Source organism: Dendropsophus ebraccatus, chromosome 5 (genome assembly GCF_027789765.1).
Source record: "Dendropsophus ebraccatus isolate aDenEbr1 chromosome 5, aDenEbr1.pat, whole genome shotgun sequence".
NCBI lineage: Eukaryota > Metazoa > Chordata > Amphibia > Anura > Hylidae > Dendropsophus > Dendropsophus ebraccatus.
This window is the reverse complement of record NC_091458.1, coordinates 28,103,351-28,129,381: the sequence shown is the minus strand read 5'-3', so window position 1 is coordinate 28,129,381 and position 26,031 is coordinate 28,103,351. Positions and strand designations below refer to the sequence as shown.

General features: G+C 45.5%; 1 protein-coding gene across 1 annotated transcript; it reads left to right on the top strand.

Annotated features, from left to right (window-relative positions):
- The first annotated feature begins 105 nt into the window (after positions 1-105).
- RSF1 (remodeling and spacing factor 1) lies at positions 106-26,031 on the top strand. Its single transcript, XM_069969726.1, has 16 exons — positions 106-528; positions 6,754-6,845; positions 11,907-11,999; positions 12,515-12,720; positions 13,346-13,488; positions 14,218-16,022; positions 19,838-20,041; positions 20,857-20,961; positions 21,196-21,275; positions 21,411-21,465; positions 21,544-21,650; positions 21,943-22,022; positions 22,182-22,395; positions 22,480-22,694; positions 22,975-23,169; positions 24,632-26,031. The coding sequence occupies exons 1-16, from the start codon at positions 333-335 to the stop codon at positions 25,201-25,203; spliced, it is 4,362 nt and encodes a 1,453-aa protein (XP_069825827.1). The 5' UTR covers positions 106-332; the 3' UTR covers positions 25,204-26,031.

The window sequence follows — 26,031 nt, the reverse complement described above, 5'->3', positions numbered from 1 at the left end:
AGTTTAATTGAAAAAAAAAAAAGAAAAAAAAAAGGATGCGAGTCCCTTTGTTGTGTTGAGCGCTCTCATCAGCTGGGGGAGTGGCCATAGAGAGGAAGGGGACGGGACCAGAGGGGGTCCCCCGGCGCGGTGTATTGTGGGATATGGGCTCCAGGCAGGAGGAGGAGGAGTGATAGAACTGAGGGGCGCCGCATCGTTCTGTGCTTGTACTCCCAGCCGCCTGTGGCCGCCGCTCCCCGGGAGGCTGAGCCCGTCCTAGTAGCGGGGGGAGGGTGCTCCTCTCTCCTCCGCTCCCGCCCCTTTCCTCCGCTCCCTCCCCTCCATACTCCAAGATGGCGGAGGCTGGTGCGGAGGAGGCTCCGGCGGCGCCAGAGGACTTGGCTCCGGCTCCCAGCACGAGCTCCTCGGTCGGCTCATGGCCGGATTTCGCGGTGGTGTGCTCGTTTCTGGAGCGGTACGGGGCCGTGCTGGATCTACCCGAGCTAACGTTCCCGGAGCTGGAAGAAGCGCTGGAGGAGACCGGAGCAGGTGAGGGGGAGGAGCGGGGGGCCGGGGAGAAGGCGGGGGGCACCGGGATGGTGGTGCGGGCACCGTGTGTGCAGGGGGAAGCCCTGTCCCTGCTCCGTGCACAGCCGGAGCCCCACCGTGCTGGCCGCCATACTGATCACATGGTCCTGTGTCCATCCTCAGCCCAGCAGCAGCCATCTCATGCTCCATCACTGGCCTGATACCTAGAACCCAGCAGCATCACCACCAGAGCCTGATACCTAGAACCCAGCAGCATCACTGACCTGGTACCTAGAACCCAGCAGCATCACCACCCCCAGAGCCTGATACCTAGAACCCAGCAGCATCACCACCCCCAGAGCCTGATACCTAGAACCCAGCAGCATCACCACCCCCAGAGCCTGATACCTAGAACCCAGCAGCATCACCACCAGAGCCTGATACCTAGAACCCAGCAGCATCACCACTGACCTGGTACCTAGAACCCAGCAGCATCACCACCAGAGCCTGATGCCTAGAACCCTAGCGGCATCACCACCAGAGCCTGATACCTAGAACCCTAGCGGCATCACCACCAGAGCCTGATACGTAGAACTCAGCAGCATCACCCCCAGAGCCTGATACCTAGAACTCAGCAGCATCACCACCAGAGCCTGATACCTAGAACCCAGCAGCATCACCACCAGAGCCTGATACCTAGAACCCTAGCGGCATCACCACCAGAGCCTGATACCTAGAACCCTAGCGGCATCACCACCAGAGCCTGATACCTAGAACCCAGCGGCATCACCACCAGAGCCTGATACCTAGAACCCAGCATCACCACCAGAGCCTGATACCTAGAACCCAGCATCACCACCAGAACCTGATACCTAGAACCCAGCAGCATCCCCACCAGAGCCTGATACCTAGAACTCAGCAGCATCACCACCAGAGCCTGATACCTAGAACCCTAGCGGCATCACCACCAGAGCCTGATACCTAGAACCCAGCGTCATCACCACCAGAGCCTGATACCTAGAACCCAGCAGCATCACCACCAGAGCCTGATACCTAGAACCCAGCAGCATCACCACCAATACATAGAACCCAGCAGCATCACCACCAGAGCCTGATGCCTAGAACCCAGCAGCATCACCACCCCCAGAGCCTGATACCTAGAACCCAGCAGCATCACCACCACCAGAGCCTGATATCTAGAACCTAGCAACATCACCACTAACAGAGCCAGATACCTAGATCCCAGCATCATCACTAGCGGAACCTGATACCTAGAACCCAGCATCATCACCAGCAGAGCCTGATACCTAAAGCCCAGCATCATGACTACCAGAGCCTTATACCTAGAACCCAGTATCACCACTACTGTAGTCTGATACTTGGAACCCAACGCCACTAGTGGAGCCTGATACCTAAAATCCAGCATCATCACTAGCGGAACCTGATACCTAAAACCCAGCATCATCACTACCAGATCCTGATACCTAGAACCCAGCATAATCACTACCAGAGCCTGATACCTAGAACCCAGTTGCTGCTCCATCACTAGTGGAGCCTGATACTTAGAACTCAGCATCACTACCAGAGCCAGATACCTAGAACTCGGCTTCTCCTCTTTCAATATCCATAGTTGGGACATTATGATGCAGGAGTGGATGTTACAGCACCTTCCACTCCTGCCGTAACGTCAGCACGAATCTGGAACCACACACATCACCAATGACACAATTATATTCAGTACTACATACAATATTCAAGTGGTGAATACATATTAAATCCCCGTCCTTTTTGCCTAGATCTCCTCCTTTTAAAGTAAATCTAATGAAGGTTACTTTATAAACAATGCAAAGCAAAAGGGCAGTATTAGAAGTTATTTTAAGGATACCTAGAACTCAGCTCCTCCTTTATCACTACCAGAACCTGATACCTAGAACACAGCATCACTACCAGAGCCTGATGCCTATAACCCATAACTATTGGAGCCTGATATCTAGAACTCTGCATCACAATGTGAATCTAGAACCCATCTCCTGCTCCAATCTCTGCCACACATTGATACCTAGAACAACGTGAATCTAGAACCCACCTTCTGCTCCCATCTCTACCACACATTGATACCTAGAACCCATCCCCCACTCTACTACGGTGACATACCTAGAACCCATTTCCACCTGTGCCTGATACTTAGAACCCAGCTCCTTCTCCATCACTAGGATGGCCTGATATCTAGAATCCAGCATCACTGACAGCGCCTGATATCTAGAACCCAGCTCCTGCTCCATCGGTACCGGAGCCTGATTCCTAGAACCCAGCATCCCTACCAGAGCCTGAAACCTAGAACCCAGTTCCACTGGAGCCTAATACCTTAAACCCAGCTCCTGCTCCATCACCGCCAGAGCCTGATACCTAGGACCCAGCATCACTGCCAGAGCCTGATACCTAGGACCTAGCATCACTGCCAGAGCCTGATAACCTAGAACCCACCTGTTGCTCCATCACTACCAGAGCCTTATGCCTAGAACCCGTGCCGTCCATCACTACCAAAACCCATCGCTACCAGAGCCTGATACCTAGAACTCCTCTCCTGCCCCATCACCTCCAGCACCTGATGCCTGGAGCCCATATCCTCCATCAATACCAGTCTTATACCTAGAACCAGTCTCTTGCTTCATAACTAATATAGCCTGATAAATAGAATTTATCCTCTCCATCACTGCCAGGGGCTGATACCTAGAACCCATTTTCTACCTTCATCACTAACCCATAGCACACTCACCTGATGCAGATTTTAGGCTTTTTATCCCTTCAAAAATGTGACAGGAGGAGGGGAGGTGGCTCCCAGTGTGGGTGGGGGGTCTCCGGGGCACATGGTGGGAGGGCAGCCCGCCATCTATAGCAGACCTTGGATTCTTTTTATGTCGGCAATAGAAGATCCTAAAATAAGTAAATCTAAGGAGCAAAGTGTGTGTGCTGGTTACTGAGGTGTGAGGAGATCGAGGGGTCCGACCCCCTGTGATGCTGCACATAGAGGAGGGGTCCGACCCCCTGTGATGCTGCACATAGAGGAGGGGTCCGACCCCCCCCTGTGATGCTGCACATAGATTATTGAGGTGTGAGGAGATAGAGGAGGGGTCCGACCCCCTGTGATGCTGCACATAGATTATTGAGGTGTGAGGAGATAGAGGAGGGGTCCGACCCCCTGTGATGCTGCACATAGAGGAGGGGTCCGACCCCCTGTGATGCTGCACATAGAGGAGGGGTCCGACCCCCTGTGATGCTGCACATAGAGGAGGGGTCCGACCCCCTGTGATGCTGCACATAGAGGAGGGGTCCGACCCCCTGTGATGCTGCACATAGAGGAGGGGTCCGACCCCCTGTGATGCTGCACATAGAGGAGGGGTCCGACCCCCTGTGATGCTGCACATAGAGGAGGGGTCCGACCCCCCCCTGTGATGCTGCACATAGAGGAGGGGTCCGACCCCCCCCCCTGTGATGCTGCACATAGAGGAGGGGTCCGACCCCCCCCTGTGATGCTGCACATAGAGGAGGGGTCCGACCCCCTGTGATGCTGCACATAGAGGAGGGGTCCGACCCCCCCCTGTGATGCTGCACATAGAGGAGGGGTCCGACCCCCCCCCCCCCGTGATGCTGCACATAGAGGAGGGGTCCGACCCCCCCCTGTGATGCTGCACATAGAGGAGGGGTCCGACCCCCCCCCCTGTGATGCTGCACATAGAGGAGGGGTCCGACCCCCCCCTGTGATGCTGCACATAGAGGAGGGGTCCGACCCCCCCCTGTGATGCTGCACATAAAGGAGGGGTCCGACCCCCCCCTGTGATGCTGCACATAGAGGAGGGGTCCGACCCCCCCCCCCCCGTGATGCTGCACATAGAGGAGGGGTCCGACCCCCCCCTGTGATGCTGCACATAGAGGAGGGGTCCGACCCCCCCCCCCTGTGATGCTGCACATAGAGGAGGGGTCCGACCCCCCCCCCTGTGATGCTGCACATAGAGGAGGGGTCCGACCCCCCCCTGTGATGCTGCACATAAAGGAGGGGTCCGACCCCCCCTGTGATGCTGCACATAGAGGAGGGGTCCGACCCCCCCCTGTGATGCTGCACATAGAGGAGGGGTCCGACCCCCCCCTGTGATGCTGCACATAGATTATTGAGGTGTGAGGAGATAGAGGAGGACCCCCTGTGAGGCTGCAGGTACAGGGAGAGATCCGGGGGGGAGCGGGGCGGAGGTTTATGGATCGCCATACATTGCTATTGCTTCTATACACTTGTTGCCATCGCTCCCCCGTACTACTGGGGGTCTCCATAAGTGTTGGGGCTCTTGATCACCTAGTTTATTTGTGAAGAGCGTTTAGTGTAATGTCCATAGAGCCCTGTCTACTAGCGCCGGTAATAACAAGAGTCGGGGTTCCTCCTAGAACGACATGTGCAGGGAAGGGTGCCTGTACACAGATTTATCTGAGATTTTTGAAGCCAAAGCCAGGAATGGATTTGAGAAGAGGAGGAATCTCTTTCCTTTATGACATGTTCCCTATTTATAGTCTGTTCCTGGCTTTGGCTCCAAAAATCTGTCAGATAATCTGTCTGTGTAAAGGCACCCCTAGGAGTCCGGAGAGCCTTGTCTTTAGACGTTTCCTTCAGTCTGTGACTTCTGTTTAATTTCTGATCATTTTTATGAGCCCTGCTTGCTGTCAGTGACTGTAAGCCTCCAGAGGCTGAACGTGCATACAGACGCTCACAGCTGAGGCTTTGCTACAGTTGCATCCAGTCTAGACCATTGTCTGAGGCAAACAGATCTCACTCCAGTCTGTTCCATATACGACATTGCATTGGCACAGTTGTAAGTTTTGTTTTTTTTCCCTGCGTGTTGTCCTGGTTCTGGTCACAGATTCGCCACACAGTGATATAATCTGTGTACGAGATTTCCATGTTGAATAACAGGCACAGATCATACAGTGTAAGGGTCCAATTACACAGATTATCTGCCAAAGATTTGAAGCCAAAGCCAGAAACAGACTATAAAACAGAGATCATGTCATAAAGGAAAGCCTGAGATTTCTCCTCTTTTCAAATCCATTCCTGGCTTTGGCTTCAAGTCTTTGGCACCTGATGTGTCTGAAGGATTTGGTCAGGACCTTACTTTTATATACTTTCTTTTAGTTCTTAGCTAGCAGACATCTTGAAAGTGTTGTCCATTGGTTGTGAATGAGATTGTTTGTACTCACGGACGGCAAGCAGAGAGCCTTAAAGGGCTACTCCCGCCCCCCCCAAAAAATCTTTCAGATTAACTGTTGTCAAAGATATTTAGATTTGTAAATTTTTTTAAAAAAATCCTAACTCTTCCAGTACTCATCAGCTGCTGTATGTCCATCAGGAAGTGGTGTATTTTTTCCAGTCTGACACAGTGCTCTCTGCTGCCACCTCTGTCCATGTCAGGAACTGTCCAAAGCAGTAGCAAAACACCTTAAAAAACCTCTCCTGCTCTGGACAGTTCCTGACATGCACAGAGGTGGCAGCAGAGAGCACTTTGTCATACTGGAAAAATACACCACTTCCTGCAGGACATACAGCAGCTGATGAGTACTGGAAGACTGCATTTTTTAAAAAAAAAGAAGTAACAAATTTGTATAACTTTGACACCAGTTGATCTGAAAGAAAAAAAAATCATCAAGGTGCCCCTATAAAGTGTTAGAAAGTGAAACAAAGTATATAAAAGTGCAAAACTAATAGGAAGGAAGCATCACAAGGGTCCCTGTCACTAAATCAGAATGGGAAAGTGATGTAAGCCTCCCAATACACCAGTGGTGGGGAACCTTCAGCCCTCCAGCTGTGGCAAAACTACAATTCCCATCATACCTGGACAGCCGAAGCTAAAGCCTTCACTGCCCAGGCATGATGGGAGTTGTAGTTTTGCCACAGCTGGAGGGCTGAAGGTTCCCCATCCCTGAAATACACCCCAGAGTTCCTGAAGAACAGTGAAGTTTGGCAGCTGATGGATGCGGTGCAGGCTGTAACATGTAATACAAGGCTGAACTTATAAAGCTCTTGTCTTGCGAGGTTCTGCAGCAGCTGAAACCTGTTTCCTGAGCTGTAGCACGTGTAATAGCCATAGTTTCAGAACCATGGATGTCCTGACACAATGGTCGGACTTGTTGCTGTATCAGAGTTTTATGGAGTTCTAAGCTTCTTGATGTTCCTGACTCCTTGTTCTTCGGTCTCTTCTCCCGCAGTGTCCCGGGCGCTGGTGGAGCTCCACTTGAAGCTCATGAGGAAGATTGGAAAGTCGGTCACGTTCGACAGATGGGAGAAATACCTGATCAGGGTAGGAGGCCTTACTATATCATGGAGCTAGGACTGGAGAGAAGCTTATAGGAGTAGTAGTGATAAGGAACTCCTGGTAACGTCTTCCCACATGGTCCCAGATGATATCTGTAGTGGACAGCTGGCATAGAGATGCTACAGACTGGGGCTGAGGAGAAGCTGGGAAGCACTTGCTTATACAGTACACTGCAGACAAAGTACATAATCGCAGACGCTTGGTAACGTCCAATCCAGAATTTTCTTTTGTTTTTATAAAAGTGATAAAGTTGCAAGGTGCGATAGAAAGTGCAGATCATGTCACAATAAGTGTTAGAAGGGTGGCACTAGAGCTGATTTAAATACATTTGTGTAATCTTACTGACCCAGGGAACATAGATAACATGTGTTTTACAACAGGGTGAACAGTTTAAACACAAATCCCCTCAAAGAGAAAGTATATGTATATATATATATATATATATATATATATATATATATATATTTATTTTTTTTATTTTATTTTTTCAAATTCTCTGCATACACTTATTTCCGGTTTTGCAGCATATTTTATTGGATAATTAAGTCTGTAATTGCAAAGTATAGTTAGTGTTGCAAAAAAATTAGAGCTCATATCAGTCTGTAGGTGAGGAAGGGCAAGCGCTATGGCTTTATAAACACGAGGAGGACAAAAGAAAAGTGCAAAAACGAAAAGTGCCTCGGGAGGGAAGGGGTTAATATTGCAAAGTGCTGTCAGGTGGGTGATCTACCATTTACAGGGAAGCCTCCAGAAGGCCACTGCCTGCTTGTTACCCTTCAATTATATCATAGGGACGCTGATGACCACCTGTCAAATAACCATATGGAGGCTGTGGTGACTATGAACCTCAGCAATATAGAGAAGTAACCGGCAACAGAGAGATCTGCTGGTCATTGATGATGATGAGTGTTGCATAGAGTGCGGTCAGCACCTACTTACCCAACCCCATCTATGACATACACATTCATCATACCTTGAGAAGGGGTTAAGGGGGTTGTCCAGCGAAAATCTTTTTCTTTCAAATCAACTGGTATCAGAAAAATATATAGATTTGTAATTTACTTCTATTAAAAATCTTAAAGGGGTTGTCCGGCGATAAAAAATTCTTCACAGAATAACACACATTACAAAGTTATACAACTTTGTAATGTATGTTATGTCTGTGAATGGCCCCCTTCCCCGTGTCCCACCCCCCCCCCACCCGTGTACCCGGAAGTGTGGTGCGCTATACATTATCTGTCACGTGCCGACCACGGTCTCCGATCCTCAGCAGTGACGTCTTCTTCGGGAGCCCAGCGGATCTTCCCGAGTGCCAGCCGCCCTCTGCAGCGTCATCCGAAGCTCAGCCGCGATTGGCTGAGCATAACTGTGCTCAGCCAATCGCGGCTGAGCTGCTGATGACGTGGCCGCGTCATCAGCCGCTCAGCCGCGATTGGCTGAGCACAGTTATGCTCAGCCAATCGCAGCTGAGCTTCGGATGACGCTGCAGAGGGTGGCCGGCACTCGGGAAGATCCGCCGGCCTCCCGAAGAAGACGTCACTGCTGAGGATCGGAGACCGTGGACGACACGAGATGCGGTGAGTATAATGCACCACACTTCTGGGTCTAGCGTGGGTGGGGGGAAACACGGGGAAGGGGGCCATTCACAGACATAACATACATTACAAAGTTGTATAACTTTGTAATGTGTGTTATTCTGTGAATAATTTTTTATCGCCGGACAACCCCTTTAAGGGCAGGAGAGGTTTTCTATGGGGATACAGCAGCTAATAAGTATTGGAAGACTTGAGATTTTTTAATAGAATTACAGTGGTGCCTTGGATTACGAGCATAATTCCTTCCGGGACTGTGCTTGTAATCCAAATCCACTCTTAAACCAAAGCAAATTTTCCCCTAAATCACTGATATACAGACAAATAGATCTGCTCCCTCCGACCCCCCCCCCCCCCCCCCCCTTCACCAATGTGTCTGGGCTGCTATGGATGAGACTGATCAGGGACCTGATCTATGAATGAGCTGTCAGATTCTGACAGCTCATTCATTCTCAATAATACATGATCAGCGCTGTAATGTATTATAGAGGTACCTGTAAAGTGAAAGTAAAACACAAACACATACATACACAAATAATAAAAAATTATACAAATAAATAAATAAATTAAATAGACACATTCCCCATCCCCCTTTATAAATGATCCCCTGATGCCGATGTTAGGCGTATTGTTTATGTTTCTGTTCAATGGTTGTTGGTATTGGAAAACTGCATAAATAAAACCTTTTTAAAAAAGAAAAAAAATCCCCTATAAATAAGATACATAAATTTGGTATTGCAGCGTCCGTAATGACCCCGTCTATTAACCCGTAAAATTAATTATCCCGCCCGATTACTGCCGCTAAAAAATTAACACAAAAATAATCAAAATTACAATTTTTTGTTAATCCCACCCCATAAAAAATATAGATAAAAGCTATCAAAACATCACATGTACCCAAAAGGCGTACCACAAAAACCGTCAGCTTATGCCACAAAAAAAAGCCCTCACATAACTCCATTGGCGAAAAAATAATTATTAATTAAATAATAAATAATAATTAAATATTACTGCTCTTACGATATGCAAGACACAAACAGTATTTATAGTATAAATGCCATAAACTATAACAAAAGCTATATAAAATGGATATAACTGTAATCGTACCGACCTGACAAATAATAACGTGTCATATGTGATGCATAGTAAATGGCGTACAAAAAAAAGGTGAAAAACTGCTGCTAACTTGTGTTTTTTATTCATACCACCTAATAAAAAATGTTTTAAAAAATGATGAGGGTGTCACATGTCCCCCAAATGGTACCGATGGAAACGTCAACCCTCTTACACAAATATTTTGGCACCGCAAGGATATAATGGCTAAAAAATAACCTGAAATAAAAAAAGGCCCCAAAATTCACCAGGTCTCTGTCATGTCTGCGGCCTGTGGTTGAGTCAGGTGACGCACTGCGGCCACATATGGGGGATTTCTAGAAACATTAGAATAAGGGGAATAAATAGTGAGTGGTATTTTTCAGTTAGTATTTGCTGTGTATGAGGAAAAAAAATTATCAAAATAGAATATCTGCCAAAATAATAAGTGTTAAATTTCCCCTCCAACTTAAAAGCTTAAATTTCTGCGAAACACCTAAAGGGTTAATAAACTTTTGAAATGATACTTTGAGGGGTGCAGTTTTTACAGTGGAGGGATTTATGGGGGTAAAAAACATACAGGCCTCACAAATCCACTTCAGAACTGAACTGGTCCCGAATAAAATTAGAGCTGAAATTTTCATGAAAATTTGAAAAATCACTGCAAAATTTTGAAGCCCTCTAACATCCTAACAAGTAAAAAGGACGTTCACCAAATGACGTCACCATAAAGCAGACATGTTGTAGATGTTGCAGTAATAATTAGCTCATGTGGCATGACTATCTTGGGAAAAAAGAGTTTTGAATATAAAGAAATTTTGCGCAAATGTTGTGATTTGTACAAAAAAAAACTACTGAGTGTATCAACCAAACATAAAGAGGAATATGTCACGAAAAAACAATCTCAGAATAACTGCGATAGTTAAAAGCATCGCAGAGTTATCACTACATAAAGAGATACAGGTCAGATTTGAAAAATAGGCCCCGGGCATTAAAGGACAACTCCGGCGAAAAAATTTTTGGGCTTATTTAACACACATTACAAAGTTATATAACTTTGTAATGTGGTTAAATACCCGGTCTGGCCCCCTTCCCCCACTTTCCGACCCCCCACCCCGGAAGTTAAAGAATATATACATTACCTATAACGGTCGTCACGGTCCTCTTCTCTGGTGTCGGGTGATGTCAGAGCTGGGGGCGGTCCGGGTCTTCTTCCTCCTCGGCGTCTTCATTGAGAGTGAATGGGAGAGAAAAGGCTGCTGGTGCACATGCGCACCAGCAGCCTTTTCATTGGCTGGAGCGCATCACATGGCTTCCAGCTTGCTCAGCCCTGATTGGCTGAGCTTGCTGGAAGCCATGTGATGCACTCCAGCCAATGAAAAGGCTGCCGGTGCGCAAGCGCACTGGCGGCCTTTTCTCTCTCATGGACCCGGAAGCAAGAGACATCGCTGGACGGCGGAGGCAGGTGACGGTGAGGCGGACGGCGGGCGAATGGAGTGGCGATCGTCACCGGAGGGATGGTGAGTATGGTGTCTGTGTTTTTTTTTTTGGGGGGGGGGGTCCCGCCGGAGTTGTCCTTTAAGGCCAAAACAGGCTAAAGAGGCAAGGGGTTAAACCAAGTCACAATTTAGAAAAACTGTGAGCTCTTAAACCAAGGTGCCACTGTAAATTACAAATCTATATATCTTTCTGACACCAGTTGTTTTGAAAGAAAAAGAATTTCGCTGGACAACCCCTTTAATATATATTCTTTAATAATAAACGATGTGAAAAAAAATTATATATATATTTTTTTTAAAGCCCCTATAAAAGTTACTGTTCTAGGATTGCAGCCACATAATGTGTTCCATAAAATAATAAAGTATAACAATATAAACTGCAAAAAACTGTGAAAAGTTTTGTCAGTTAAAGAAAACAAATAAACTTGGTCAAAAGGGCAGATCTTAAAAAGGCAGTGATTCCTAGCTGGGGAGGGGGGCAGGGGGGTTAACTGCAGTTGTGGTGCGTTTACACAGAACGATTATCGTTTGAATTTTCGCAAAAAAGATCACATTTGAGCGATAATCATTCTGTGTAAACACAGCAAGGTATTAGTCTCCAGGGTCGCCTGGACCTAAAGCTTTTGGTGTTTCTGTGCATTAAAGGGGACCTCCGGATAGCAAAACAAGGCAGCACAGCGCCACCCCTATCCATCGGTTGTGTCTTGTATTGCACTGAATTGAGCTGAAATATCACACAGCCCATGGACAGGTGTGGTTCCGTTTCTGAAGACAGCAGCCATGTTTCTCTAGGCCTGGACAACCCCTACTAGGAGGATTCTCAGATCAGTGATTGACTGCTTCTGTCTGTGATGTCTGTGCAGATATGTCAGGACTACAACAGCACATGGGCCTGGGAGATGGAGAAGAAGGGGTACCTGGAGATGGGCGTGGAGTGTAAAGTGGGGTTACTTAAGGTAAATATACTGCCACCTGATCATACTATGGTTTTTTCGGTATCCCCAATAATGTCATATGGCTGTTATCTTAAAGGGAACCTGTCACGCTGAGGACTGGGTCAAAACCCACCCTACTCTGTAATAAAGAAATACTCACCTAGCTTGGTACCCTGCAGCTCCCCATACGGCATCATGCGATCCCCCACTTGTTGCTCTTCCTGTTTCTGAACCGAACACTCGTGAGCAGTGGTGGTCTACTCAGCCACAGCTGTATGTCAGTATGTGAGTGGCTGAGCCGAGTCCCTCTTGGAAGTAGGAAGAAGAGTGACAGCACCACAATGGGAGCTGTGGGGGACCAGGTAGGTAAGTATGTCAGCTTTTGTATAGTGGCCCATAAAGCAAGTAAACATTTCTGTCTGGTTAAACCATTTAAGGATATTTCTCTTGAATGTAGCCATCATGTTTTGTATAAGGAGAGTGCTAGGTCTTTGCATAGTGGAGCCCTATACTTACACATCCTCTCCTCGTTCCAGCACTTATGCGAGTGTCAGTTTGACGACAATCTGAAGTTTAAGAATGCCATCAATGAAGAGGATTCTGACGCCATGCGTATCCAGCCCATAGGGCGGGATAAAGACGGCCTAATGTACTGGTATCAACTGGATCAGGACCATAACATCCGGGTGTACATCGAGGAGCAGGATGACCAGGATGGCTCCACATGGAAGTGCATAGTCAGGTCAGTACAGTGGGGGGCTCTGGTTTAAACAAGGTATTTAATGTGGCCCCTTATTCCCCAAAGGGTGCGTGTAATTTGGTCTGATATATTAACTGTGCAAACTTTAGAGCTAAAATTTCCCAGCTTTCCCTACTTGGTCAGTGTCTTTACACAGTTTTCTATATTTTTTTTTTCTTTTTGACTGTGCTGTCTGTACCCTGCACAATTTAGGGTACTTCCCCCTGTGATATAATACCTCAGTTGTTAGGGATCTAACAACAGGCATGCTGATTCTATAACAACCTTCAGAATAGTGAGTGCAGCTCTGAAGTACAATACAGGATATAACTCTGGATCAGTACCGGATAAGTAATGTATGTACACAGTGACCCCACCAGCAGAAAAGTGAGTGCAGCTCTGAAGTACAATACAGGATATAACTCAGGATCAGTAGCGGATAAGTAATGTATATACACAGTGACCCCACCAGCAGAATAGTGAGTGCAGCTTTGGTGTATAATGTGGTAATTGATTTAGTCTTCTAATCTGTAATATTAACCCCTGAAAGGCTTGCGCCTGTGTGTGATATTGTAGATTCGGCTGCTGCTTTCGAAGTGTAATCAGTTCGGTTTCTTTAATTTTTTAGGTCCAGGAATGAATTGGCTGAGATCCTGGAGCTTTTGAAAGCACAAATAGATCCTGCATTACTGAAGAAATCTGAGCCGGAAGAAAATTCATCTCAAAATCCCAATGCAGATGACGAAGATGTTAAGAAGGAAGAGAATGGCGGTATGCGTCTTCAAAATAAATACCCAACAATACTTAGGAAAACTTTTGTCTGTAACAAAATTGACTGAACATGGAACAAGCTTAACCTCAATCACTTTCATTTACTTGCATTATATGAAATATACATAGAAGCCCCAAACTGTTAGCATGTATGTATGCAATAAAAACAACTCATACAATACAATGTATTACATTGACTGTAGCACATTACTTTTAATCAGTATTGCTGCAAAAAGTGCTTGCGTAGCCATATTATTATACAACATATCCATTTCTTATAAACACAGCCATATCCTTATACAGCATATCCATTTGTTATATATCCATATCCATAAGTTATATACATAGCCATATCCTTATACAGCATATCCATTTGTTATATATACATATCCATTTGTTATATACATAGCCATATCCTTTTTCAGCATATCCATTTGTTATATATCCATATCCAAAAGTTATATACATAGCCCTATCCTTTTTTAGCATATCTATTTGTTATATATCCATATCCAAAAGTTATATACATAGCCATATCCTTATACAACAGTGGAGTGGCAGAGGAGAATGCACTCTGTGGATATCATAGTTCTCCATAATGGGAGACTTTGTATACATTGTTCTTAGGAAAGAGTCTTCCACCCATCCCTCCATCCGTAACACAGAATTCCCCTTGAAAATGACAGGCCATTTAATATCATAGTCCTTTTTTCTCTCTTTGGCCTTTAGAGAAACCTACAGAAGATGATGAAATGAAAGAGAATAAGCCAGATGTGAATAAGGAAGCGAGTGAGTCCACAACTGAGAACAGCAGTAGCTGCAAAACCGATGGCGAAAGACCTCGCGAAATAAAAACCGAACCACTGTCCGACACAGAAGAAGGGATACCATCTGCCAAAGAAAAAGACTCCTTCAAGGAGAACATAAAGCCTGTGAAAACAGAGACTAAGAGTGAGAAAACTGAAATAAAAGACTTGAAGGAATCCAAAGGGAGCTCTGAAAAGACCCCATCGCCGCATGAACATGAGCGTGCTGAGGTTTCTGTCATCGTCAAGCGTACGGAAGAACATGTGGAAAAACCTGTGGAGGATACGGAGAAAATGAAGAACGACCAGCAGGCTAAGATCCCATTGAAGAAACGGGAACTAAAACTAACCGATGACCTGCAAGTTGCGATCTGCAAGTCGAAAACACCCACAAAAGAGCTGCTTCAGAAGGAAGAGGGGAAATCAGAAGATAACGGTACGAAAGCTGCTACTGATGGGAAACAACTGGTCAACGGAGAAGTGAACAGTGAAAAAGTACATAAAGCAAAAGCAGACCATACGGAGGAGGCCACCGCCGCCACTGCTCCAAGAGAGTCCGTTATTGAGTGCATAAAGGATGAAAATGGTATTGCCAACGAGAAGAGAAATTCTAGTGTCATTAAGAGTTTACAAGAACTGAAGGAGAACGGCAAATCTAAAATTGTAGATGGGTTGGAGAAAAACGCGACTGACCTCAGCAATGACCGCACTACACCCCCTGTGCAAGAACCCTCTCAGAAAGTGATCCCCGCCAGCGAAAAAGCTGAAGATGACTCAAACAAAGGCAGCACAGAAATGAAAGCTGATAAGAAACTGGAGGCCGAGAAAGAAAAGCCACCCCAAGAAGAAGAAAAGGAAGAGGTAAAGAAGGACGCAAGTCACTCAGAGACCACCAAGGAGCCTGAGGCTGTGGCTGAGGTCCCACTGGCTGAGACCAAAGAAGTGTCACAGATACCAGAGGAAAGTGTTTCCAATGAAAAGGCAGAGGAGGTCAAAGACGATGCCAGCAGGCAAGAGCCAGAGTCAACTGTGAAAGATAAAGTCCCTAAAGTAAAGTTATCAGTATCGAAAAGATCTGCCACTAGAAATTCTGCCGCCAAGAAGGATAAACCCAGCGAAGAGCCAGAGAAATCGGAAAATGATGTAAGAGAGGAGCCAAAGCCGACTGAGAAAATCGAGACTGAAGAGAAGCTCCCAGCTTCAGTAAAAGAGAAGAAAACATTCCCTTTAAGGAGCAAACGTAAGATGGGTGCTAAGGAGAGTGAGGCTTCAGAGTCAAAAGATGCAGATGAAGAAGAGAAAGCAGAGGAAGCCGAGCAGGAGAAGACTACAGAGAAGCCATCACTGTTGTCCAGAAGTAAAAATAAGCTAAAGGCCGTTACTGAAGAGGAGAACAGCGGCTCAGAGGGTAAGGAGATGACTTCAGAGAGGCAGAAGGATGGCATAAAACTCACTATCCGCATCTCCAACAAGAGGAGGCGGCCGGAGCTGCCAGTGGAGAACGTGGTTGTGGAAGACCCAGAGGAGGCAGACATGGAGGAAAACATTGGCAGGAGGCTAAGGCGGTCTCCTCGGATTTCCCGACCGTCTGCCAAGGTGACGCAGGTAAAAGCCCGCAAGCCTGAAAAGAAAGAGAGCGATGAAGAAGAATTGCCTGCCCCTGCGAAACCCGAAAAGGAGGAGGAAGAGAAGAAATCTGAAAAAGAATCGAGTCAGAGAACAAAGAAGGTGAGTTACCTGGAAAAGGCTTAAAGGGGTTGTCCAGCGAAAATCTTTTTCTTTTAAATCAACTGGTCTCAGAAAGTTATATAGAAACATAGAAGATTGTCGGTGGCAGAAAAAGACCACTGGGTCCATCTAGTCTGCCCTTTTAGTATTTTCTTTCTTATCTTAGGATAGATGTATGTTTATCCCAGGCGTGTTTAAATTCTGTTATTGTAGATTTACCAACCACCTCTGCTGGAAGTTTGTTCCAGGTATCTACTACTCTTCCAGTAAAATAATATTTTCTCACATTGCTTCTGATCTTTCCCCCAACTAACCTCTCACTGTGTCCTCTTCATTTTGAGCTCAGTTTTTTACTAAAAACACTTCCCTCCTGAACCTTGTTTAGTCCTTTAAAGCGACTCTGTACCCACAATCTGACCCCCCCCCCCCCCCCAACCACTTATACCTTCGGATAGCTGCTTTTAATCCAAGATCTGTCCTGGGGTCCGTTCGGCAGGGGATGCAGTTATCGTAACAAAAACAACTTTTAATCCTGCAGCGCTGTGTCTAACAGCCGGGGCTTACAATTGTATATGCATTAGGCTGGCACACCCTCTCTGTATTTCATCCCCATCCTCCTCCTCATTAGGAATGATCCAGGAACATTTACTGCTGTTTGAGCTTTGCACATGTGTCTTAGTGATCCAGCCCATGTTCATTATGCACACAGGTGGGGAATAGGAAGCAATCTGCCTGGAGCATTCCTAATGATGAGGAGGGTGGGGAGGAAGGACAGAGAGGGTGTGCCAGCCTAATGCATATACAAATGTAAGCCCCGGCCGTTAGACACAGCGCTGCTCGATTAAAAGTTGTTTTTATGACAATAACTGCATCCCCTGCCGAACGGACCCCAGGACAGATCTTGGATTAAAAGCAGCTATCTGAAGGTACAAGTGGTTTTAGGGGGTGGGTGGGGGGGGGTCAGATTGTGGGTACAGACTCGCTTCAACATACTTAAAGGTTTCAATCATGTCCCCCCTTTTCCCTTCTTTCCTCCATTCCTCACACCCTCCACTATTTTTGTAGCCCGTCTTTGGACCCGTTCTATTTTATCAATGTCCTTTTTTAGATGAGGTCTCCAGAACTGGACACAGTATTCCAGATGTGGCCTCATCAGAGCTCTATACAGCGGGATCACTATATAGATTTGTAATTTACTTCTTTTAAAAAATCTCAAGTCTTCCCATACTTATCAGCTGCTGTATGTCATGCATGAAATGTTTTTTTATTTTTAGCCTGACACAGTGCTCTCTGCTGACATCTCTGGCTGAGACAGGAACTGTCCAGAGCAGGAGAGGTTTTTTTATGGGGTTGAGATGTCAGCAGAGATCACTGTGTCAGACTGAAAATAAAACACAATTTCCTACAGAACATACAGCAGCTTACAAGTATGGGAAGACTTGAGTTTTTTTTTAATAGAAGTACACTACAAATCTATATAACTTTCTGATATCAGTTGATTTGAAAGAGATTTTCTCTGGATAACCCCTTTAAGGATCTGTTCACTTCTGCAACCTATTATTGCTTATTAAAAATAAAGAAGCATCTTTGGCTTCCAATGAAGAGAAGGGGTAAAATTCCTTCTTTTTGTATAGGAACTAAATACACAGAGGTTTGCGTCCTTGAAGGGGTCATCCAGGATTACAAAAAGCACAGCTACTTTCTGGCAAAAACAGCGCCACCCCTGTCCCCAAGTTGTGTGTGGTATTACAGTTCAGCTCCATTCACTTCAGAGGATCTGTGCTGCAAAATCCACACCCAATCTGAGGACAGGAGCAGTGCTGTTTCTGTATAAAAGTTGCCATGTTTTTATAAGCCTGAACAACCCATTAAAACCCTGTGTAGTCTTATCTTGAAGTCATGTTCGTCTGGGTTTACACTGTGTTAATGCCGTGCACCCTTGCTATACATCAGCGCTGTGTCAAAAAAGGATGCAGGCACATACCATGGGCCCCATTCACTTTAATAACTATTGATTACATCTGGGCCACTTTCACATGTACTGTATACATTTGTTCAGTGGGACTCTGTCACACAGCAGACCACTCAATTAATGCGTACCTATCATTTTCAGAAAACTTTTGATGTATCACATCGACATGTCAACAGGTTTGATCGGTCAGGGTCTTAGTGTTCAGAGCGTGACTGAACTGTGGTGCGTTCCTCTCCCCTTCTCTATCTGTGTGAGCAGGACGGCTTCATAGACTAGCATTAGGCGGCCATATAGGTCACGTGACACTGAGTCGGGAAAGATCTTGCTGAGCGTAGACTTTTAGCTATGTCTCCTGGTCGGTCTTCGTTTTGAACACTCACTCCCCAGCCATTAAAAACTTTTGACATGTGTCTGTGATGGATCAAAAGTTTTTGTCCTAACAGGTACTCCTTAAGTCCCACTAAATAAAAGCTAATGTGTAGAGACATAGTCAAATAGCCCTTATAGCGTAGTGGTCACCAAAACTAACTTTTGACATGTCATCGGATCATACTGATGAGAGCGGCTCTCACTGCTGAGACTCTCTCTGATATAACTGGGGAAAGATTAATGCAATCCCTGGCCAGCCCTGCAGTCCGCCAGTATTCCTCATAGAAGTCTATGAAAAATGATAGACAGAATACAGGGCTAAGCGGGGATTGTATCGTGCTGCCGCAATCTTTCCCCAGCTATATCTTCTGACCTCCTCAGTAAGACTCGCTCTGATCAATAATTGACATGACATGCCAATAGTTAGTGTTAGTGACTGTGTCCATTTAGGATAAATGGGGCCTGCTGGGGTATAGGTCAGCATCCTTTTCATGGGATGCCAACATATAGCTGGGGTGTATTGTATTAAAGGGGTACCTCCATCACTGACTGGCTAAGCGGACTTAAAAACGTCACGCCTCAAGCCCGCGTTAGAGACCAGGAAGCGGACAGGCAGCGGGGACCGGAACGCCGCGATACAGGACCCGCCGCTGGACCCGGGGAGGTGAGTGGACGTCGCTGCCCTCTGCCACCTCCTCCCCGACCAGATTGAAGAAAACAAGCCCCCCCCGGAGTACCCCTTGAAGGCAGCCTCCTTCTTGATAATCTCCACACGGCAACACGTCTGCAGGTTTGACTACACAGGGTTTGTTTAAAGTCTGTAACCATGGAGACACGTTGCTGCTGTATAAACAAAACAAAGGAGATTTTTAACCAAGCATTTTTTATTTGTTTTTGGGTACCCTGAAACAATAAAATACATCCCCCTCCTGGAGACTAACAACTTGTTCCATACTTGTTATTATCTATTCAGTCTGCTTCTCCCAGTTCTGAGCTGCTGGTTTATGCTGAAGATACAACTCATGTAAACAGTGTCCCTGGTGGCTGTATCTGCACTCTGTAATGCTGGGGGGTGGGGAGGGTGTTTAATATGAGGTCAAGTTGCTGGTGACCTCACTGTGATTAACCCTCCCAAAGTGGAGAGACAGTTTTTTGTGTCATCAGCAGAAAGAAGCAGCTCTGAACTGGGGGAAGGAGACTGAATAGATAATAACAAATATGAAACAAGTTGTTAGTCTCCAGGAGGGGGGTTGTTTCAACATGTATTTTACCTCTGCAGATAATCCCTTTAAGAATCTGAGTGATGCATTTGCTGGTTTTAGTCTTGTAGTTAAACAAAAGGGCCATTAAAGCCTTTTTCCTATGTAAATGAAGCCTGGTAGGTTGTGTTCATAGATGTCTACAAACCACACTGTAAATTAAACTGTAGAGACTTGTTCCTACTACTTGGTAACTCTGATTTAAAATGACACAGAAATCCAGACCAAGGAGACGGACACGCTGGACCAACTCACGATCCCGACGCAAACGTAAATCCTCAAGTGAAGAAGAATCTGAGGAGTCTGATAGCGAGGAGGATTCAGAAGGAGGATCAGAAGATGAGAAGAAGGAGGAAGGTGTCCCAGGGGAAGACGATGAGCCGTGTAAGAAATGTGGCCTTCCCAACCACCCCGAGCTGGTAAGCAAGTCACTCCCAACCAGACATGATGGGAATAGTAGTAAGGCTTATTGCAGGGAGCAGGAGATTACCCACAATCTTTGGCTAATATATTACGTTTCAGAATAGCAGTCCTTTGAGCCCTGTTGATCCACAGTGGATGCAGTCCCCATACTTTTCATAGGAGTGGTCACCGCCCTTGTGCAGGTCCCTCTGCATTGATGGATGCAGGTCTGTACTTTGGGATGCACACCTATCTCTGAACAAGAGTCGCGGACAGAGGTGGCTGTTCATACAGGGTTTACATAACTCCCAGACAGTAATGGGATTCAGTTACAGAGACAGTGTATTTTACAATGCTTACACAACTTCTATAAACATCATCTGTAAAAGTAGCATAAACTGTGTAAATGCGGTTTGTTCAGCTCTTTTCAGAATCCTGTCCGGATAGAGATGGAGGCATTCATTATAGAGACAGGTGAGATCCATATCTTATCCTGTGTAGAGATGAGCGATCCTCGGGCATGCTGTGGTTTGTCTAAACCCGAGAGTACAGTATCTGATTATCGTTGGATACAGCCCTAGGGCGGCCTGGAAAACATGGATACAGCCATAGGGTTTAATTAGCATAAAGCTTGAACTAATAGCGTAGAAATGGCACTGAGGATAAAGGTAAGAAACTTACCTACATCCTGAGCGTCCCATGTGCTATAGGGAGATACTTCTAACCTGCTTATAGTTTCCCTTTAAACGTTGCCCTCCATCAGACATACGCTGGGTGGTCTATTCCTATGTCCTTTAGTTGCATTGATACAAATGTGTTTCTTTTTCTTCAGATTCTGCTTTGTGACTCTTGTGATAGTGGATACCATACAGCCTGTCTCCGTCCGCCACTAATGCTGATTCCTGATGGGGAATGGTTCTGCCCACCGTGCCAACATGTAAGAAGCAGCCTATACTTATCACACGTGCCAATACTAATTGGATGCGTTTGACATGTCTAAAAAACATCCACCTTTTCTTATGGTTTTCATTGTCATATGTTGAGGCCATTTAACACGTTCACATTATAGGAAACACTGCTGAAAAGGTGGCATCACTTTACAGTCAGACTCCTAGCAGAGCTCACTAATCTATCAATGTTTCTTTTTTTTTTTTTCTGGAAATTTCTTCAGAAATTACTTTGTGAGAAACTTGAGGAACAGTTACAGAATCTAGATGTCGTCCTTAAGAAGAAAGAGCGAGCAGAGAGAAGGTAAAAAGCCTCCTTTTTTTCAATGATACATTTGAAGGGGAGGTAGAAAAGGATCCTGTTGCTGAATCTCATAACTATATAATGGCCATCTCATCTAGTTTTCTTCCTGGCTGAAAGTTGTCTCTTGTTTGGCAGGAAAGAGCGCTTGGTTTACGTCGGAATCAGTATTGAGAACATTATTCCTAGTCAGGTAAGCTGCTGCTTCTTGACATTGTGCTGTCTATGGTTTTGTGTTGGATTAGTTGGCATAATAGCCTTTATATTTCAGGAAACAGAGGAAGTAGCAGAGGTACAGGAGAAGGAGGAAAAGAAGAAGAAAAAGTCCAAGCCCCTGGAGAGGAGATCAACGAGAGCCAGGAAATTCATCAGTTACAGGTGAGATTAACCGTACCGAAAATGGTCGCTCCACTTGGGCCAAAGGGCTAGACCCCCCAACCCCTTGGGATCTGACATTCTGGACATTCTCTTCCCAGCACTGTGCACGTGACCAACTCCTAGTTGAGGCTGTCCCATGTCATACATTCAGAGAGCAGGGAGAGAAGTGCTCAGCTGTGTGTTTCTCCCCACTAATTCTCAGTCAGGGTCTGAGCGCCTAGACGCTGATCAAAGTTGTTTTTTTTTGTAAGTGACAAGTACACTTAAAGACTTCTGATCTGTGCTTTCACAGGTTTGATGAATTTGATGAAGCAATTGATGAGGCGATAGAAGACGACATCCGGGATGGGGACGGAGGAGGTGGTGGTGGTGGTGAGTCATTTCCAGTCTCTCCTGATGGTGGTCGCCCCTTTTAGTAATTGGGTACAAAAGCAGATATAATAATGGCCTCATCTGGCTTATTTCTGATCGGAGATTCATGTTCCTTTCAGTAGTTCAGTATTATATTATTTTTCTTTTATCTCTATAAAGCTATTGGCAGGGGAAAGGACATGTCTAATATTACTGGTCACCGTGGCAAAGACATCTCCACCATCTTGGAAGGAGAAAGGAGTGAAAGGGAAGAAGGGAAACGTCCTCAAAGGACTGTCACACGGCGCAAGAAGCGGCGGCGATTAAATGACCTAGACAGTGACAGCAACATGGACGAAGAGGAGAGTGAGGACGAGTTCCGCATTAGTGAAGGGTGAGTTGGTCTTCTGCACATGGTTGACCACTGCCATGGGGAAGGGAGGAGTATGTAACTCAGAAGCCCACATTCTGTTTGCAGCTCTCAAGACGAGTTTGTTGTCTCTGATGAAAACGTAGAAGAAAGCGATGACCTGCAGTCTAATGACAGTGACTTTGGTACTCGCCGACCACGCCGACACTACAGCCGACCCATAAGGCAAAGCAGTCGGATAAAGAGGCGTAGTGTCCGGAGGAGGTACTCTGATGATGACGGGGATGATGATGATGAATCTGGCGATGAAAGCCAAGCATCTGGTAATACTTTCTTTATTACTACTTTATTATTTTACATCTGATGTTATATTTCCCTCCAAGGCTGCGATCATAATTCTGCTTGAAAGCTTTTGATATTAGATAACATATGGGGGACAGTTATTACTATGACTTTTGTGAAGTGTTAGGTACACTTGTTGTATGGCTTTTCGTATGTACCCAGCAGTAAAGTTAGTGTTATCCGAATAGATCAGTTGACCTTTGCCTTTAGATCTTTGGCTCGATAAGCCAATTTTTTATTGCGTCTTTTATGTCGCTGTAGAGACTGACAACAGTAGTGACTACAGCGATGACTACCTGGACACCCGGAGGAGGCGATCGCGGCGGAACCAAAAGCGGCAGGTCAACTACAGGGAAGATTCAGAGAGCGATGGCTCACAGAAGAGAGCTCGCCATGGACGAGGAAAAGAAATGAGAAGAGTCCTTAAGAGACGTTTCTCTAGCTCTGAAAGCAATGGTTAGTCTCCTACACGCGGGGATACAGTTAGTCTAAATTTTGTTTAGATGTCTATAGTACAGGTGTCAAACTCAAGGCCCTCAAGCTGTTGCAAAACTACAATTTTCATCATGCCTGGCTGTCCAGGCATGATGGGAATTGTAGTTTTGCAACCGCTGGAGGGCTGCAAGTCTGACACTCATTGTCTATAGAATAGTATACAGAAAAATGCAACAGCTCACTGCAATGGCAAGATACAGGCCCACTATAGACATGAAAAATAGTAAAAAGCAGCCCCCCCCCCCCCCAACTGCTAGCTTTTAACCATTTTCATGTCTATAGTGGGTCTGTATCTTGCCATTGCGGTGAGCTGTTGCATTTTTCTGTGTTTTTGTGTTTGCAATTTCAGCCATAGCAACGTGCTCCTGCCTAGTGTGAATGGTGTTCTAGGAGAGCTGACCAAACTTGTCTTTTTTTCTGTTATAGAATAGTATAAACCAGGGCTTGAGTATTTATTTGCAGCCAGAGCTCATGGTCAAACAGGACAATGCGATATGAGTGATTCTCCAATATGAATGTTTTTTTTTTTTTTCCAGTACACTTTAGCTTTCTGCCTTGCCCACCCTCTTAGAATACAGCATTTAGCCATATGTTTTTCATGTCTTCTGATATGTGAATCTTCATTGTTCGGTGTCAAGTGATGTCAAGATTTACCAAATCTAATAAATCTGTGCTGAGAAAAACACGACTGCTTTATTCCAGAAACAGCCCCCTACTGTCCTCAGTTTGGAAGTGAATGGAGCTAAATTGTAATACCACACACAACCTGAGGACAGGGGGGCACTGTCTTTGCAAGAAAGTAGCTGTGTTTTTTCTAATCTAGGATAAGCCCTTTAATTTAGTCTTGTAAAAGTCTTTCTGATCTACCTAGAAAATGCTGGACTGTCTAATTTCAGACTTCTAGGGAATTGTATTTTTTACTAGACTAAATGAACTGATGACTGATTTATTTGATTCTGTAAATGTTACTGTAGATTACAGGGAATCTGTCACTAGGTTTATGCTGCCATAAATGAGGGCAGCATAAACTAGTGACAGAAATACAGAACAGATCGGTGTATTACTTACATCATTCTATTCAGTGGTTCTCCTGATATGCAGGAAAATGGGCTTTGTGCTGCGGTATTCCCTCCAGATATTGAGTATAGATAGATAACTGCCAATCAGCAGCTGGAGGGCAGTGTGCAGGTGCTCATTAATATCCAAGACTACTGATTACACATATATTGGAGAGGGCTAGTGTGCAGTGCTCACAGACTTTGTTATTCAGGGGAATATCTTACAGAACAGTGTAAGTGATACGTCTCTCTGTTCAGCTTCTCTCACTAGTTTATGCTACCCTTAGATGGGGCAACATAAACTTACTGACAGTCTCTTTAAGTTCCAAAAATTAGTGACTGATTTTTGCTATTATGTGTTCTAGGAAGTGACTTTTCCTCGGATGAAGAGAAACCTCGAAATGTGCGGAAGAACCTACTAAGGAAACGCCTCCGAAGCTCAAATGATGAACTTTCAGATGAAGAAGAAGAGGAGGAGGAAAGACCGGTGAGAAAGCGGTTAAACCGCATCGAGACGGACGACGAGGATGAAGAGGAAGGAGACGCCAAGGTCTGCAGCAGTGACAAGCCACCACCGGCAGAGGAGAAGCCACCTGCGTCCAGCACTGTCCCAGAAGGCACCAAGAAGCCCTGTTACCGGATAGAGAGCGACGACGAGGATGACTTTGAAAATGTTACAAAAGACGGCAGCCCGTTGGACTACAGCTTGGTGGATTTACCTTCCGCTAATGGACAAAGCCCGGAAAAAACTATCGAGACTTTAATCGGGAAACCCAGTGAAAAAATGGAAACCACGAAGGACATTTCAGCCCCCGTCAGCCAGGCTTCCAATGGGACGGGGGGCGGTCAGGAGGCTGCAGGGGCCGAGGAGGATGAGGATGAACTCTTGAGAGTAACTGATCTTGTGGATTATGTCTGTAACAGTGAACAGTTATAAGATTTTTTTCCACCTCTTCCATTTTTGTGCTAATTTATTCCACCGTAGCTCATACCAGCCGGGCCAGTGACGAAACACGGTTTTATTCCGACCCCCCTCTTCACTACAGATTTTACTCTTTTTCTAGAAGCGAACACTTGACCAGTTCTGCAGTCTTTCTGTGAAGTGACCAGTTTATGAACTTTAAAAAAAAAAAAAATTCTGTACATTATTTTTATTTTTTATTTTTTTTCCATTTTCTCTCATTGCATTTGTTGTGGTCATGGGTAAATTTCACTGACTGAAAACCATTGGGAAACGACAGCAAGAGAGAGAAAAAAAAAAAATGACGGCAACTTGTGGTACCTGGAGGGAAAGGATGTGAATAGGGGAGGGAGGGTAGGGCGATATGCATTCCAGATGTCCCCCAAAAAATTATTTTTGTTTAGGGAGGAGAATCCAGAGAAAAAAAAAGAGGGCAGAGAAGCGGGGGGAGGGGGGACGGGAAGAAGCACTTGATGCTTTTAGCTTTTTTCATATGAGATATATATTATATTTAATTACTCAGTACTTAGGTTACGATACAGGCAGTTATAAATAAAAATTACCAACTACTTTACCGTTGCTTTGTCTTAGCTATATGGTTGGTTACCCCCATTTTTTTTTTTTTTTTTGTATACCTAGTCTAGATTCCACAGTGACCACAAGATGTATATTTAACCACTTCTGTGTCAGAAGGCCCTTATATAACAAGTTATGTCGAAAACAATTTGCTGCTGTCATTTCTAAAGTTGAACCACAAAAAAAAAATGAATTTTTTTAAGACATAGAAAAAGAGAAATGTGCTGG

Bases quoted from the DNA above. Each gene is read 5' to 3' on its own strand.
- RSF1 (XM_069969726.1), top strand. From the start codon at position 333: ATGGCGGAGGCTGGTGCGGAGGAGGCTCCGGCGGCGCCAGAGGACTTG. The intron at 6,846-11,906 runs GTAGGAGGCCTT...ATGTCTGTGCAG, and splicing joins GGGAGAAATACCTGATCAGG to ATATGTCAGGACTACAACAG. The intron at 22,023-22,181 runs GTGAGTCATTTC...ATCTCTATAAAG, and splicing joins CGGAGGAGGTGGTGGTGGTG to CTATTGGCAGGGGAAAGGAC.